Source organism: Cynoglossus semilaevis, chromosome 8 (genome assembly GCF_000523025.1).
Source record: "Cynoglossus semilaevis isolate Cse_v1.0 chromosome 8, Cse_v1.0, whole genome shotgun sequence".
NCBI lineage: Eukaryota > Metazoa > Chordata > Actinopteri > Pleuronectiformes > Cynoglossidae > Cynoglossus > Cynoglossus semilaevis.
Genome location: NC_024314.1, coordinates 15201772 through 15214640, shown reverse-complemented (window position 1 = coordinate 15214640; position 12869 = coordinate 15201772). Strand labels below are relative to the sequence as shown.

The 12869-nt window shown below is 45.4% G+C and overlaps 2 protein-coding genes across 2 annotated transcripts in view; both read right to left on the bottom strand.

Moving 5' to 3' along the window:
- The window catches only part of dnah9 (dynein, axonemal, heavy chain 9), a 51821-nt gene extending 48281 nt beyond the window's left edge, over nt 1-3540 (bottom strand). Inside the window, 6 exon segments of the mRNA XM_025057695.1 lie at nt 2-47; nt 121-332; nt 499-629; nt 808-978; nt 1051-1247; nt 1780-3540. Coding sequence (XP_024913463.1) covers nt 2-47; nt 121-332; nt 499-629; nt 808-978; nt 1051-1247; nt 1780-2130 — 1108 coding nt within the window. The 5' untranslated portion in view covers nt 2131-3540.
- A 188-nt stretch (nt 3541-3728) lies between these two features.
- The window catches only part of gas7b (growth arrest-specific 7b), a 10819-nt gene continuing 1678 nt past the window's right edge, over nt 3729-12869 (bottom strand). The window contains 14 exon segments of the mRNA XM_025057697.1: nt 3729-4283; nt 4695-4793; nt 4873-4952; nt 5532-5655; nt 5744-5872; nt 8664-8742; nt 9499-9573; nt 10116-10231; nt 10598-10687; nt 10785-10794; nt 10797-10825; nt 10932-11020; nt 11148-11225; nt 11369-11486. Of these exon segments, the coding sequence (XP_024913465.1) occupies nt 4170-4283; nt 4695-4793; nt 4873-4952; nt 5532-5655; nt 5744-5872; nt 8664-8742; nt 9499-9573; nt 10116-10231; nt 10598-10687; nt 10785-10794; nt 10797-10825; nt 10932-11020; nt 11148-11225; nt 11369-11486 (1230 nt within the window). The 3' untranslated portion in view covers nt 3729-4169.

Below are 12869 nucleotides of genomic sequence, written 5' to 3'. Positions count from 1 at the left end.
GAAAGTTCTCCTCTCAGAAGTTCCTCAGGAACCATGAACACCTGGGCCTACAGTCAGATTTAAATAGTTTCATTGTTGAATAAAATAGCTGATGATGAATGGTCAGTATTTGTTGCTGACCTGCTGGAGGAGAAGGTTGCAGATCTCCTGCAGCAGGACTATGAGTCTGGATGGGTGGTGGTAGAATTTGGAGTTGGACCAAAGCAGAGAGACTGTGTGCATCAAAGGTCGGACCAGAACCTGGACCTCAGGAAACTCCATGCTCTCCATGTCTTCAAAGAAACTCTGCAGTGGTTTCAAGTAGGAGCAGATGTCTTCAGCCTCCTTCAATGCTTCAGTGAGGTAGGGGGAGTGGGGGGAGAGGAGGGAGGGGTGAGAGGAGGGAGGGGGAGCCAGAGAAAGGCTTTATTCACAGTTCATTTGTCATCAGCTCAATATCAAAACAATCACACTCACATGGTGTGTGTGTGTGTGTGTGTGTGTGTACAGATGACTCACCCATCAGAACTTCATGTTTCATGTTGGTCAGAGCAGGACAATAACAGCTCTCCACCTGCTCCAACAACGCCACCATCTGGCGAGTTTTAGAAGAGTTTAACTGTGAGAAAATTCCCTCCAAATCATCATATCTGAAACAAAAACAACATGTCAGATCTGATTGGTTGAACTGATTTTCTTTGACCAAAGACATTTTTCTTCCACAAAAGAAAGAACACACGATCAGAGTGTTCAACCGTAGGTCCAGGAACATCTGGAACCGCCGGTGATCAGCTCTAAGATAGAACAGCAGGAGAACTCTCTGCCAACCTGTGGTTCCAGAACCTCAGCTCAGCCTGAGGTGTGGACGTCAGATCTTCCAGCAGGACTTCAGAAGAGTCTTTCTTCAGTACGCTGCTGATCTGATGGCTCCACTCGATCACCGTGGACTCCAGGGTGTAGACCAGACCACTGTCCACCACTGCCCCCCTCTGGTAGTCCCTAGACAAACAAACAAAAACATGTAATGTATCTGGTCTGACTTTTCTCACACTACTTCTGACTGTTAGTCACCTTATGTCTGCATGTGATGCCTCCTCCTCCAACCTGTTTAAACCAGCAGGGGGCGCCAGCAGAGTCTTCCCCTGCACTTGCCCTGACACCACGTGCATGCTGCTCTTCAGAGTGTGAACATGGTTCAGAAAGTCCTGGGTCACAGCCTTGGACAGTTGGATGTGGTGCTTGCTGTTGGCCAGCAGGGGCGCTAGAACCTGGTGAAAGAGAGAAACACACATGATGGCGTGATGTTGACCTAACGATATAAGTTTACAAAATAATGCCATTCTAGTTAAACTGGTTCTTTTTTTGACTAATATTTTGATTTATACATTCAAATTTACTTCTTCGAATTCAGATTTCTATAAATTGCATATGTGAGTTAAAATAACCACTGTGCTCGTTCTAGTAGTTACATAACTACAGTGGTAGTCTGACATTTAAAGTACAACACTGGTGGCTGGAGATGTCTGAAGCAGGGAGCTGGGCCACCCTTCAGTCATGTAAATTGTGCCTGCTGCCATCTAGTGGCATCAACTGACCGTACAGTTGAGTTGCAATGCAGGTAAAAACATAGAATATACAACTTCAAACTAATATTTTTACATTTTTAAGCTGATTGGACATCGACTGTTAGCTTTTATCTTTAGCTAAATTCCAACCTTGGTCATGGAGTCTCACTTTAAAAATATGAACCGTCTCCTTAGCACTTTGACATCTTAACAATTGAACAGGTTAACATCTGACCTGGTCCACAGCACAAAGGAGCTGAGGAGCAGCAGAGGAGCAGCTCCACATCCTGACATCTTCCTTTATGGTCTGGGGACTCAGCACTGCTGGGGTCTTCTTTGTCAGTTTTACAGTCCTGCTCCTGGAGGAGCAGGAGTCAGAGATGTGCAGGAGTCCATCTAAACCCACAGTCAGGAGCAGGAAGGGTTTGCCTGGTCTGTCCAGGAAGTCCTGCAGGTGTCTCCTGTTGTCCTCCACGGACAAACACCTCTGCCAAACATCTTTCTTCACCCTAAAAGCTCGAAGAGCACATTCCCCCAAGAAGTCCAGTCTCTGGTCCAGTTTGTCCTCACCTGTGGGCTCCTCCATTGTCCTGCTGCGGTAATATTCTTCCTGTCGCTGCTGCTCAGAACCCGAACTGATTTATTCTTCTGTGTCTTGGTTCCCATGGTAACACAAAGTTTAGATGTTGCTAGGACACCAGAGCGATATGGCTGTGATCTAGGACCAGGTCCAGGATCCAGACTTTCTTCTTTTCTTCCATTGTTTTCAGTGTGAAAATACACACCTGAGCATTGGCTGAGATTCACACAAAGAGCTTTTCTTTTTGTAAAAACCTACTCACTATAAACTTACTGTTAGGATAACAGTAATAAGACTTTTGATTTAAGAGTAAAATATTTCTGTGGAAGAATTAACAGACCATCAACAAAATGGACCTAAAAACAGAATCAAACCATTAAATAATAAAAACACCTCTTTGTTCATTCATCAATTTCTGCTGATGATGAATGACAGATGAGGACAATGTTTTTAAAGTATTTTAAAAAGTGTATTAGAATTATGTCACAACATCAGTCCAAATTCTTCAAAGAAATCAAATTTGACAGTATTTTGTTTCAATGACACAGAGGTCCCCGGGGGATGGGGGGAAGGGGTCAGGGGGTGAGGGAGGTGAGGAGGTGAAGCAGCTGAGGGCGTGAGTAATTCCACTCTCTTTTGTCACTGTTGGTAAAACATTCGTTAACGAGAACATCAGAACCTTCAGTGATTGGACCAGAACCATCTGGTCAACAGAAATCTTTACTCACTCAAAAACTGATAAGTCTGAATGCGTAGTAATAGACTCGGCCACATGATGGCAGCAATGCACTGCTAAATCCGTTTAAACATTTTTTTTAAAGTTTCTACTTTTAGACATAAATGACAAAAAACTGAATTATATATATATATACTTATATATATATATACACACACACACACACAAGTTCCGTTTTCACTATAACGACTTATCCTCATAACTCGAATATATTCTAATGGTTTAATTTTCGTAAAAAGTCATCGCGAAATCTTATTTAACATTTTTTCCTCGATGTGTCCCTAAGACTTAATACCTTAGTGTCATTAACTTACATCTTTTCTCAACTTTGCTGTTTTTTTTTCTTTTTCTTGTCGAACGCCCTGCCACTCCGTGGAACCTGTAGAACTGACAGTTTGTTTGGAAACTTCATCCTGGTTTACACCTGGTTTATACTCACTCGGTTCAGCTTCTTTATGGTTAACTTTTTTGAATGACTTGTTCAGTTTGTTGTTTTAAACTAAGAGTATTTTCTTGAACACGTAACAAAACCCACGCAGCAATGCTGCTTTCATCTGGCCAGCGACAAAACCAGTGGGAAAAAAACTGCGTTAGCTCTTTGCTAGCTGTTCCAGCTAACGCACTTGCCGAGTGTGACGTCAGGAGTACGTGAAGACTAAACGAAAAATTAGACAATTAAAAAACAAAGACATGAACCCAATTTAAAATTGACAAATTTAGACAATTAAAAAACAAATACATGAACCCAATTTAAAATTGACAAATCATTAAGACATAGAGAAAAAAAGATAAATAACAAAAGGATATAACAAATAATAAATGTGAAAAAACAGAGTTATATTTATCTGAATTACAGACAGCAGGCTGATTGAATAGGTCGGGTTTTTTTATTTATTATTATTATTTTTTCTTAAGTGAAGCTGACGTCAGTCTGAGCGAAAATCAAAGCAATTTTTTTACACAGTTAAATCGTATTTATTGATCAGAAAGTTTTTGTTGCTCGTTTGGTTTTCAGCGGCAGATTTGTTTTTTAAAAAACCTGCAAAAAAACTAAATCCACAAACAGGAAGTAGATCAATATTAGCTCATTAGATCTTCTCAGAAGTCCAGCTGCTGCTCCATCAGCTCACATAGGAGACCACCTCCTCAAACTTCAGCTGCATTCCTCCAGAACAGTGATATCATCACAGCAATGATGATCCAGGAGGTGAGACACTGCTGAAGCCCACTGAGTACGGTCTGTGGAGATCTTATCTCCTCCAGGTTCCTTTATGGTCCAGACCACGTCCGTCAGAGTTCTAGTTGTAGATCAGATGTCCATGTCAGCTGGTCTAATGTCTCCAGTCTTGTTCTCTCTCACCCACAGTTCCCGGTCTTTGTTTGGGTCCACATTCTGCAGGAGCTGGTCCACAGGTTCTACCGTCTGAAAATTTAAGACAATATTTGAAAAAATAAAATTAATATAAAAACTCTTTTTTTTATTTCAAACCAGGAAATGGACAGAGAGAGAGAAAATATCAGACAAAAGTTGTTACAGATGGAGCTGTAACAAACGAGGAGAAGAAGACTTCAGAGGAGAGATGGCAGCAGATGATCCAGTGTGGCGCCCCCTAAACGGGTGTTACCTCAGTAGTATCCTGTAAACCTAAACTCATCAGCAGTCTGTGTACTGGAAACATGTCTGATTCAAGACATGGTAGTTTCATTCAGTAGGAGACTGAGAATCAGAACAATAAAATGAGAACCAGGAATAACAGAAAGGGAATGAGAACTTCCTTGTCTGGTCTGATGTCATCGTACCAAGTGTGTGTGTGTGTGTTGAAACATCACTCACACTCTGGTTGAACATGTCCGTCTCATGTCTCAGGGTGGTGTACTGACACAGGTGCTGTCTGATCATCTCCACCCGCTCCACCTCTAGGCGCTCCAGCTCCTGATGATACGGATAAACGGATCAGCGTGTGTTACAGCGCCACCATATGACTGTAAAGTGAAAAGTGTGTTCTTCTCACCAGGCTGGTGGTGACCATCTCCTCAAACCACTTGGACTGGCACTGGTTATAAAGATCCACACAGCGCACCAGCTCGTCCCCTGACACACAGAACAGACAGAAACACCACCATCATCATCATCATCATCATCACCATCATCAGCAGCAGCAGCAGCAGCAGCAGCAGCAGCAGCAGCAGCTCTGATTGGTTAGATCATACTGAGTTAATAAATTCGTCTCTGAGTTACTGGATGATCTTTTAGTACACACTGTCTACAGCAGGGGGCGTTGCTGTCCCACATTTTTTAATGTAGTCTTGTTTTTTCCTGAGCTGATGACATGGTGACAAACAAACAGAACATTTGTCACAGTGGTGTGATGTTATCTGTCAGTGCTGCTTCAGCTGTGTTTCCTGACGACGACCCTGACAACGGCACTGATAAAGTCACAGGGTTCACCACGGAACTGTTTTCAGTACTGTTTTCTGTCTCCCTGGAGAAGAACTCCCCCAGAGTGACTCTTGAAGTATTTCTTTTATCCAAACTAACAAGTTAGTGTTCGTGTCTGAGCTGACAACATCTGCTCACCTTTTAGCTTCACATCAGTTAACTGTTGTTCAACCTTTGTCAGTGTGTAGCTAACTTTGTTTTAAACTGTGTGTTCTGAGCAGGAACCCTCACCTGCCTGCGTGGACTTCCTGCGGGCCTTCTTGATGTCTTCTTCTGTCTTGGTGCTGAGTTTTATCTCCATCTGCTGAGTCTTCAGCTCCAGCTCCTTCTGACGTTCTGACAAAGCTTTACGAGCCTGGGGTTGAGACCAGAACCAGATCAAAGATCAAAGATCAAACAACCAGGGTCCTCCTGAAGAACCAGGCTACAGTTGGTGTTGGTACCTTCTCCACTGCAGCACAACGTCCCACCAGCTGCTTCCGTAGATCTGAGATGTGATGGTCAAACCTCTTCATGTCCTTCTTGAAGTTCTCTCTGAAGGCCAACAGGGGTTTCTCCACTTCACTCTGGAGCTGAGACGGAGAAACAGAGATGTGATCCAGCTGGAGATAACAAAGATCTACCAAGGTTCTCTTTGCCTCCACGGAGGATTAGTTCTAAATCCACATCTCTTCTGAACAAATGATCTCTCTGAGTCGTTTTATTTCAACCACCAACCAGGTTCTGTGTGTGTTCTGAAGGATCAGCAACCACAAGATCTGAAGTCACTGTTTCTTTTCTTCATTCTCAAATGTGTCCTGAGGTTCTAACCCTGTCCTGTAGACCTGCAGGACCTTCTTTGTTATTTGTGCTAACTTTGCTAAATGTTAAACACCGTAGCATCAGTATCTTCTTCTACATCCAAAGGGTTCTGTTGGACCAGAGACAAACTCAAGCAGGTTTCAACCATGTCTGAACCTCCTTGTCTATCTGCGGAGGAGACGTTTGTCTTTTCCTTCTCCTCACCAACCCTCAGTAGTTTCACGTGAGGTGGAACGTTTCCGTGTTCAGTTGATGTTTCTGTTGTTGTTAACAACCATAAACATGTTTATAGTTGTCATGTTTCATGTTTCATGAGTTTGTGGCTGGAGTGTCATGAACATACAAGAGCTTCACCTTTGAGGAGAACTTCAGATGGACTTCAGCTTCATCAGTCAAACTCTTCTTCAGCTGAGCCCAGGCTTCACCCAGTGTCCTGAGATAAAGACAAAATATTTATGACAAAGATGTGAGACAGGGGAGACAAATATAAGACACATGAGACTCTGTCCATCTGTCTGTCTGTTTACAATGTTTTTTTGTAGTGTACGTTATTCAACTTTTCATCTTCTTGTTACTCGTCCGTGTTTTTCAGAGGGAGCAGCAGGAGAACACAACTCCTCCTCCTCTTCCTCCTGCTGCTCCTCCTCCTTCTTATGCTGGTCCTCACAGTCGGTCCTCAGAACCAGCTCAGGTCAAGACTGAAGTCACATGCCTTGCAGCTTCGTCTCCACCACACAAACGGTGAATTCAGGACAAATAGAAAATAGTTCTGGGCATCAGGAACCGATGAACAGAGCAGCGATTGTTGAGCAGGAACAACAGAAGTGTCTGACACAGAGGGGAATGACAGGGTTCTTCTGTTCCCTTCGCTCTGTGGGTGGAATCTTCTGGATTCTCTCCTCAACAGTTCCACCTCCCTCTGCTCTGACCTCCTCGTACCACAGAAACAGAAACTCAACAAATGTGTCTGCAGGTCCTGGAAGTGTGCGACACCATACAGTCACGGTGGTCGTCTGTATTCAGCTAGAACTTTGAGAACTCAGTCGGTTCCTTATCGTTGAGTTAACACTGCAGCAGCTGTTAATCTGACTCTGCAATCCTAATCCATAATCCTGAACTCAACCTGTAGCACATCACATCCCTCTCTCCCTCTCTCTCTCTTTTCCAGTGTCTGTCAGTGTCTCTCACCCGTCCTCCTGTGCAGCCAGCTGGTTGTGGGACAGTTTGGACAGATTCTTGGCGTATTCTTCTTCAATCTTTATCCTACAATGGAACAAAGAACAAAAACAGAGAAGAGTTTCATCAGCTGACGTGTGTGTGTGTGTGTGTGTATAAAGCTGAATGAGAATGTCCCTCTTTAAATAGAATGAGGAAGTGGTTTGTGGCCTCGGGGTTTAATTTTGATGGTTACAAAAAAAAGGAAACAGATGTGTGTTTCTGAGGGGATCGGTTCTAGATCACTGATCATCTCTAGACCACTGATCGGTTCTAGAACACTGATCGGTGTCCAACCTGATGGACGGACACATAAATGGACAGATTGACTTCATTGATCCCTGCTGGAAAATTACAGTAGTCCAGCCATTGTCACAACTTTAATGAACAGTGTCTGTGTCAGTGTAAAGAAGCTGGGCCCTGGACCCTGGACCCTGGACCCTGGAACCTGGACCCTGGGCCATGGATCCTGGACCCTGGACCCTGGAACCTGGACCCTGGGCCATGGATCCTGGACCCTGGACCCTGGAACCTGGACCCTGGACCCTGGGCCATGGATCCTGGATCCTGGATCCTGGACTCTGTGGTACCGTTCTCTGATGAAGTCTGCCATTCCCTTCTGCATCGGTTTCCCCTTCAGCTGTTTGTGCAGCAGAGCCTCGAAGCCTGTGAGACTGACGTTCCCCTGAGGATCTTTTCTGTCACTCTGTTCCAGATTGAAGACAAACATAGTTTGGAGAACATCAGAACAGAACATCAGCACAGAACATCAGCACAGAACATCAGCACAGAACATCAGCACAGAACATCAGCACAGAACATCAGCACAGAACATCAGCACAGAACATCAGCACAGAACATCAGCACAGAACATCAGCACAGCTTCATGACTCAGTCAGATCACAGAACCTGCAGTAGAATCAACATTCTGCAGAGTCAGGAAGAACCAGGCCGATCAAGTCTTAGCATCACACAGAGAAACATTTGGACTATAAATCTGAGTGAACTTCACGTTCACACTAGTGTGGTGTGAAAAAGATCTTCACCTTTGATCATATTCAGAGAACGTAGTTGTTGATGAGACATTTTTTCAGCTTCTTAAACAAGTTTATTTAAACCCTGTATGTAGCCTAGCCTAGCCTAGCCTAGCCTAGCCTAGCCTAGCCTAGCCTAGCCTAGCCTCCCTATGGTCTCCTATAGCCAGCCACCTGGCTAACACCTTGAACTGTGAACCTGGGTTGAGTGTTGAGATAACCTTGGCACCAGGGTCACGAGTGCAGCCCTAATTAAGGTTCATTATTTGTGCAGGAGACGACGCCCCCCTCCCCCATTACCCCCCCTCTTCACCTTTGAGGAGAACTTCAGATGGACTTCAGCTTCATCAGTCAAACTCTTCTTCAGCTGAGCCCAGGCTTCACCCAGTGTCCTGAGATAAAGACAAAATATTTATGACAAAGATGTGAGACAGGGGAGACAAATATAAGACACATGAGACTCTGTCCATCTGTCTGTCTGTTTACAATGTTTTTTTTGTAGTGTACGTTATTCAACTTTTCATCTTCTTGTTACTCGTCCGTGTTTTTCAGAGGGAGCAGCAGGAGAACACAACTCCTCCTCCTCTTCCTCCTGCTGCTCCTCCTCCTTCTTATGCTGGTCCTCACAGTCGGTCCTCAGAACCAGCTCAGGTCAAGACTGAAGTCACATGCCTTGCAGCTTCGTCTCCACCACACAAACGGTGAATTCAGGACAAATAGAAAATAGTTCTGGGCATCAGGAACCGATGAACAGAGCAGCGATTGTTGAGCAGGAACAACAGAAGTGTCTGACACAGAGGGGAATGACAGGGTTCTTCTGTTCCCTTCGCTCTGTGGGTGGAATCTTCTGGATTCTCTCCTCAACAGTTCCACCTCCCTCTGCTCTGACCTCCTCGTACCACAGAAACAGAAACTCAACAAATGTGTCTGCAGGTCCTGGAAGTGTGCGACACCATACAGTCACGGTGGTCGTCTGTATTCAGCTAGAACTTTGAGAACTCAGTCGGTTCCTTATCGTTGAGTTAACACTGCAGCAGCTGTTAATCTGACTCTGCAATCCTAATCCATAATCCTGAACTCAACCTGTAGCACATCACATCCCTCTCTCCCTCTCTCTCTCTTTTCCAGTGTCTGTCAGTATAAATCACCCGTCCTCCTGTGCAGCCAGCTGGTTGTGGGACAGTTTGGACAGATTCTTGGCGTATTCTTCTTCAATCTTTATCCTACAATGGAACAAAGAACAAAAACAGAGAAGAGTTTCATCAGCTGACGTGTGTGTGTGTGTGTGTGTATAAAGCTGAATGAGAATGTCCCTCTTTAAATAGAATGAGGAAGTGGTTTGTGGCCTCGGGGTTTAATTTTGATGGTTACAAAAAAAAGGAAACAGATGTGTGTTTCTGAGGGGATCGGTTCTAGATCACTGATCATCTCTAGACCACTGATCGGTTCTAGAACACTGATCGGTGTCCAACCTGATGGACGGACACATAAATGGACAGATTGACTTCATTGATCCCTGCTGGAAAATTACAGTAGTCCAGCCATTGTCACAACTTTAATGAACAGTGTCTGTGTCAGTGTAAAGAAGCTGGGCCCTGGACCCTGGACCCTGGACCCTGGAACCTGGACCCTGGGCCATGGATCCTGGACCCTGGACCCTGGAACCTGGACCCTGGGCCATGGATCCTGGACCCTGGACCCTGGAACCTGGACCCTGGACCCTGGGCCATGGATCCTGGATCCTGGATCCTGGACTCTGTGGTACCGTTCTCTGATGAAGTCTGCCATTTCCTTCTGCATCTGTTTCCCCTTCAGCTGTTTGTGCAGCAGAACCTCGAAGCCTGTGAGACTGACGTTCCCCTGAGGATCTTTTCTGTCACTCTGTTCCAGATTGAAGACAAACATAGTTTGGAGAACATCAGCACAGAACATCAGCACAGCTTCATGACTCAGTCAGATCACAGAACCTGCAGTAGAATCAACGTTCTGCAGAGTCAGGAAGAACCAGGCCGATCAAGTCTTAGCATCACACAGAGAAACATTTGGACTATAAATCTGAGTGAACTTCACGTTCACACTAGTGTGGTGTGAAAAAGATCTTCACCTTTGATCATATTCAGAGAACGTAGTTGTTGATGAGACATTTTTTCAGCTTCTTAAACAAGTTTATTTAAACCCTGTATGTAGCCTAACCTAACCTAGCCTAGCCTAGCTTAGCCTAGCCTGTGGTGTGAAGGCCAGCCTTACCCAGAAATAGTCACAGTAACTCCACTCGTCTGGTTTCAGGAGCTGCTGTTCACACACAGAAGACGGCGATGGAAACGTCACACTGTTGATCTGAGGGAACGGAACACGGAAAAGTTCTCAGGATCAACACATCAGGTACTAATCACCTTTAGACCTCCAGACCATCAAAACAGTTCCAGTGCCTTACCGTCACAGTGCTCTGCTGGTAAGTGACACTGATCCAGGAGTCTGCACCGAGAAGAAGGAGGACATGATGAAGGACAACATGGAGAGAAGACTGTGAGGAGAAGATGATGAAGAACAACACCAGGTGAGCAGCCTGGCTCTGGCTCACCTGTGGTTCTGAGCTGCTCCTTCTGACTGGACTCTTGTTTGGAGGTTCCAAATGTTGTGAAGAACCGACAGCTGAGTGAAACCCATTCACTGCAGACAGACAGAAGAAAGGTTCCACCATCTAACCATTACTGCCATGTTCCACAGACACCCTGGCATTAACATGGACTGTTCTACCCTCTACTAGAACCTAGCTCAGACGCTGCTGCTCCGGTACCTGCTGGTAAAGAGCTCTTGTGTCGTATTAAGACTTTTGGACTCCCAGGTCTGCTGGACGGTCTCTCCCAGGTGGTCTCTGATGGAACATCGACAAACAGAGCAGAAAGAAGGCGGAGTCAAACTGGGACCAGGTATCTGATCAGACTGGTCACTGGTCAGACTGGGACCATGTGACCTCTTTAGTTCCTGAATTCTCATTGGTACCAGCAGCACACCTACCATTATTTGTGGTGTTGACATAATAGCGCTGCCCTTGTGGAGACAGGTAGCATCTCCAGTGAGGAGGCAGAGGGTCGCTGTGGTCCTCCACTGGAAGTTGACTCAGTGACGCCGCCCTCTGTCAGAAACAGGAAGAGAAAAACATCAGATGGTGTCAGAGATCCAGGAGCAGCTTGGTCAGATCTTCACGTTCTTCAACAACAAGTGTCCGATAGAAAACACACAAAACTCATTTGTTCAGATTCACAAACTGCTGAGCAGAACTGAGGACGGAGCTGGAACACTGGTCCACCACCTTCTCCTGGACCTGAAGTGGACCAGAGCAGGGAAGCATCTGTGTTCTAATATGACTCAGTGACGCCATCCCCTCTCAGAAACAGGAAGATGAAAAGGACTGTGACGTTTCTGAGGACCTCAACCATCTGGATCTCCATGGGGTAAGGCCTCATCTGGTCTGGGAGTCCAAGACAGAACCGAACCTTGGCCAGGACTCTCCTCAGACCCAAGGGGAGGAGGGAGGAGAAAGTGCAGCTGCAAAGACTTAGTTCTCACAGCAGCGTCTGCTGAGATCAACGTGTGAAAAAAAATAATCAGACGGTCCCTGGAGGCCGAGGCAGACCCAAGGACTGGAGACCAGGTCAGCATTTGATTCTGGTCTGGACAGATGTGGGAGCCTGGAGGAGAATCCACAGTTCCAGATGGAGAAACTTCATGACCTCAGAGGAGGAGCAGAAGATTAGAAGGTCATGTGTGTCCTCACTGTCCTCCAACTGCTGATGATTGACTCTGTGTGTGTGTGTGTGTGTGTGTGTGTGTGTGTGTCTCAAGAACCTCTGATCTGAACCAGTGTACCAAGAACCAACACACACGCCAGAGGATCTACACACACTCTGCTGCAGGAGAACATGAGTCCAGAAGTCTTCAGCTGAGTGGAGAACCTGGACCCGAGCCAGGATCCTCTGGAGGAGATCTGTGGACCATCTGGCCCAGGAATGCTGGAGGATTCTGGAGGATGGGGTTAGGAAGAAGAACGTCTGGGCCATGGCACAGCAGCAGAGGTAGAACAAGTAGAACAAGTGTGATGTTGGTGCTGACACAGAACCAGGAGACAGACCAAGTGTTCCTGAAGGTGAAAAACCTGTGACCAGGACAACCACATGTTCTCCAACAAGACGCTAGAAAAACATACAGAGGATGGAGCACAGGAATAAATACAGTGTATTTATAAAGTGCTAACGAAGCCTTTCTGAGCCATGGTCAAACAGAGTGACAACACTTCCTGTCAGGCTTTAAGAAGAAGAAGAAGAAGAAGAAGAAGAAGAAGAAAAAGCCCCAAATGATGAAACAGAAAGTTCTCTTTTCACTCAATCTGCTCAAGGACTTTCCAGGACTTTTCCAGTCAGTTTTACAACAACGCCATGACTAAAACTCACGTTTAGTCCTGGAGAAATTCTAAGATTTCTTAAACTTACTTTCACCAAGTCACAGCTCTCTCTATGAA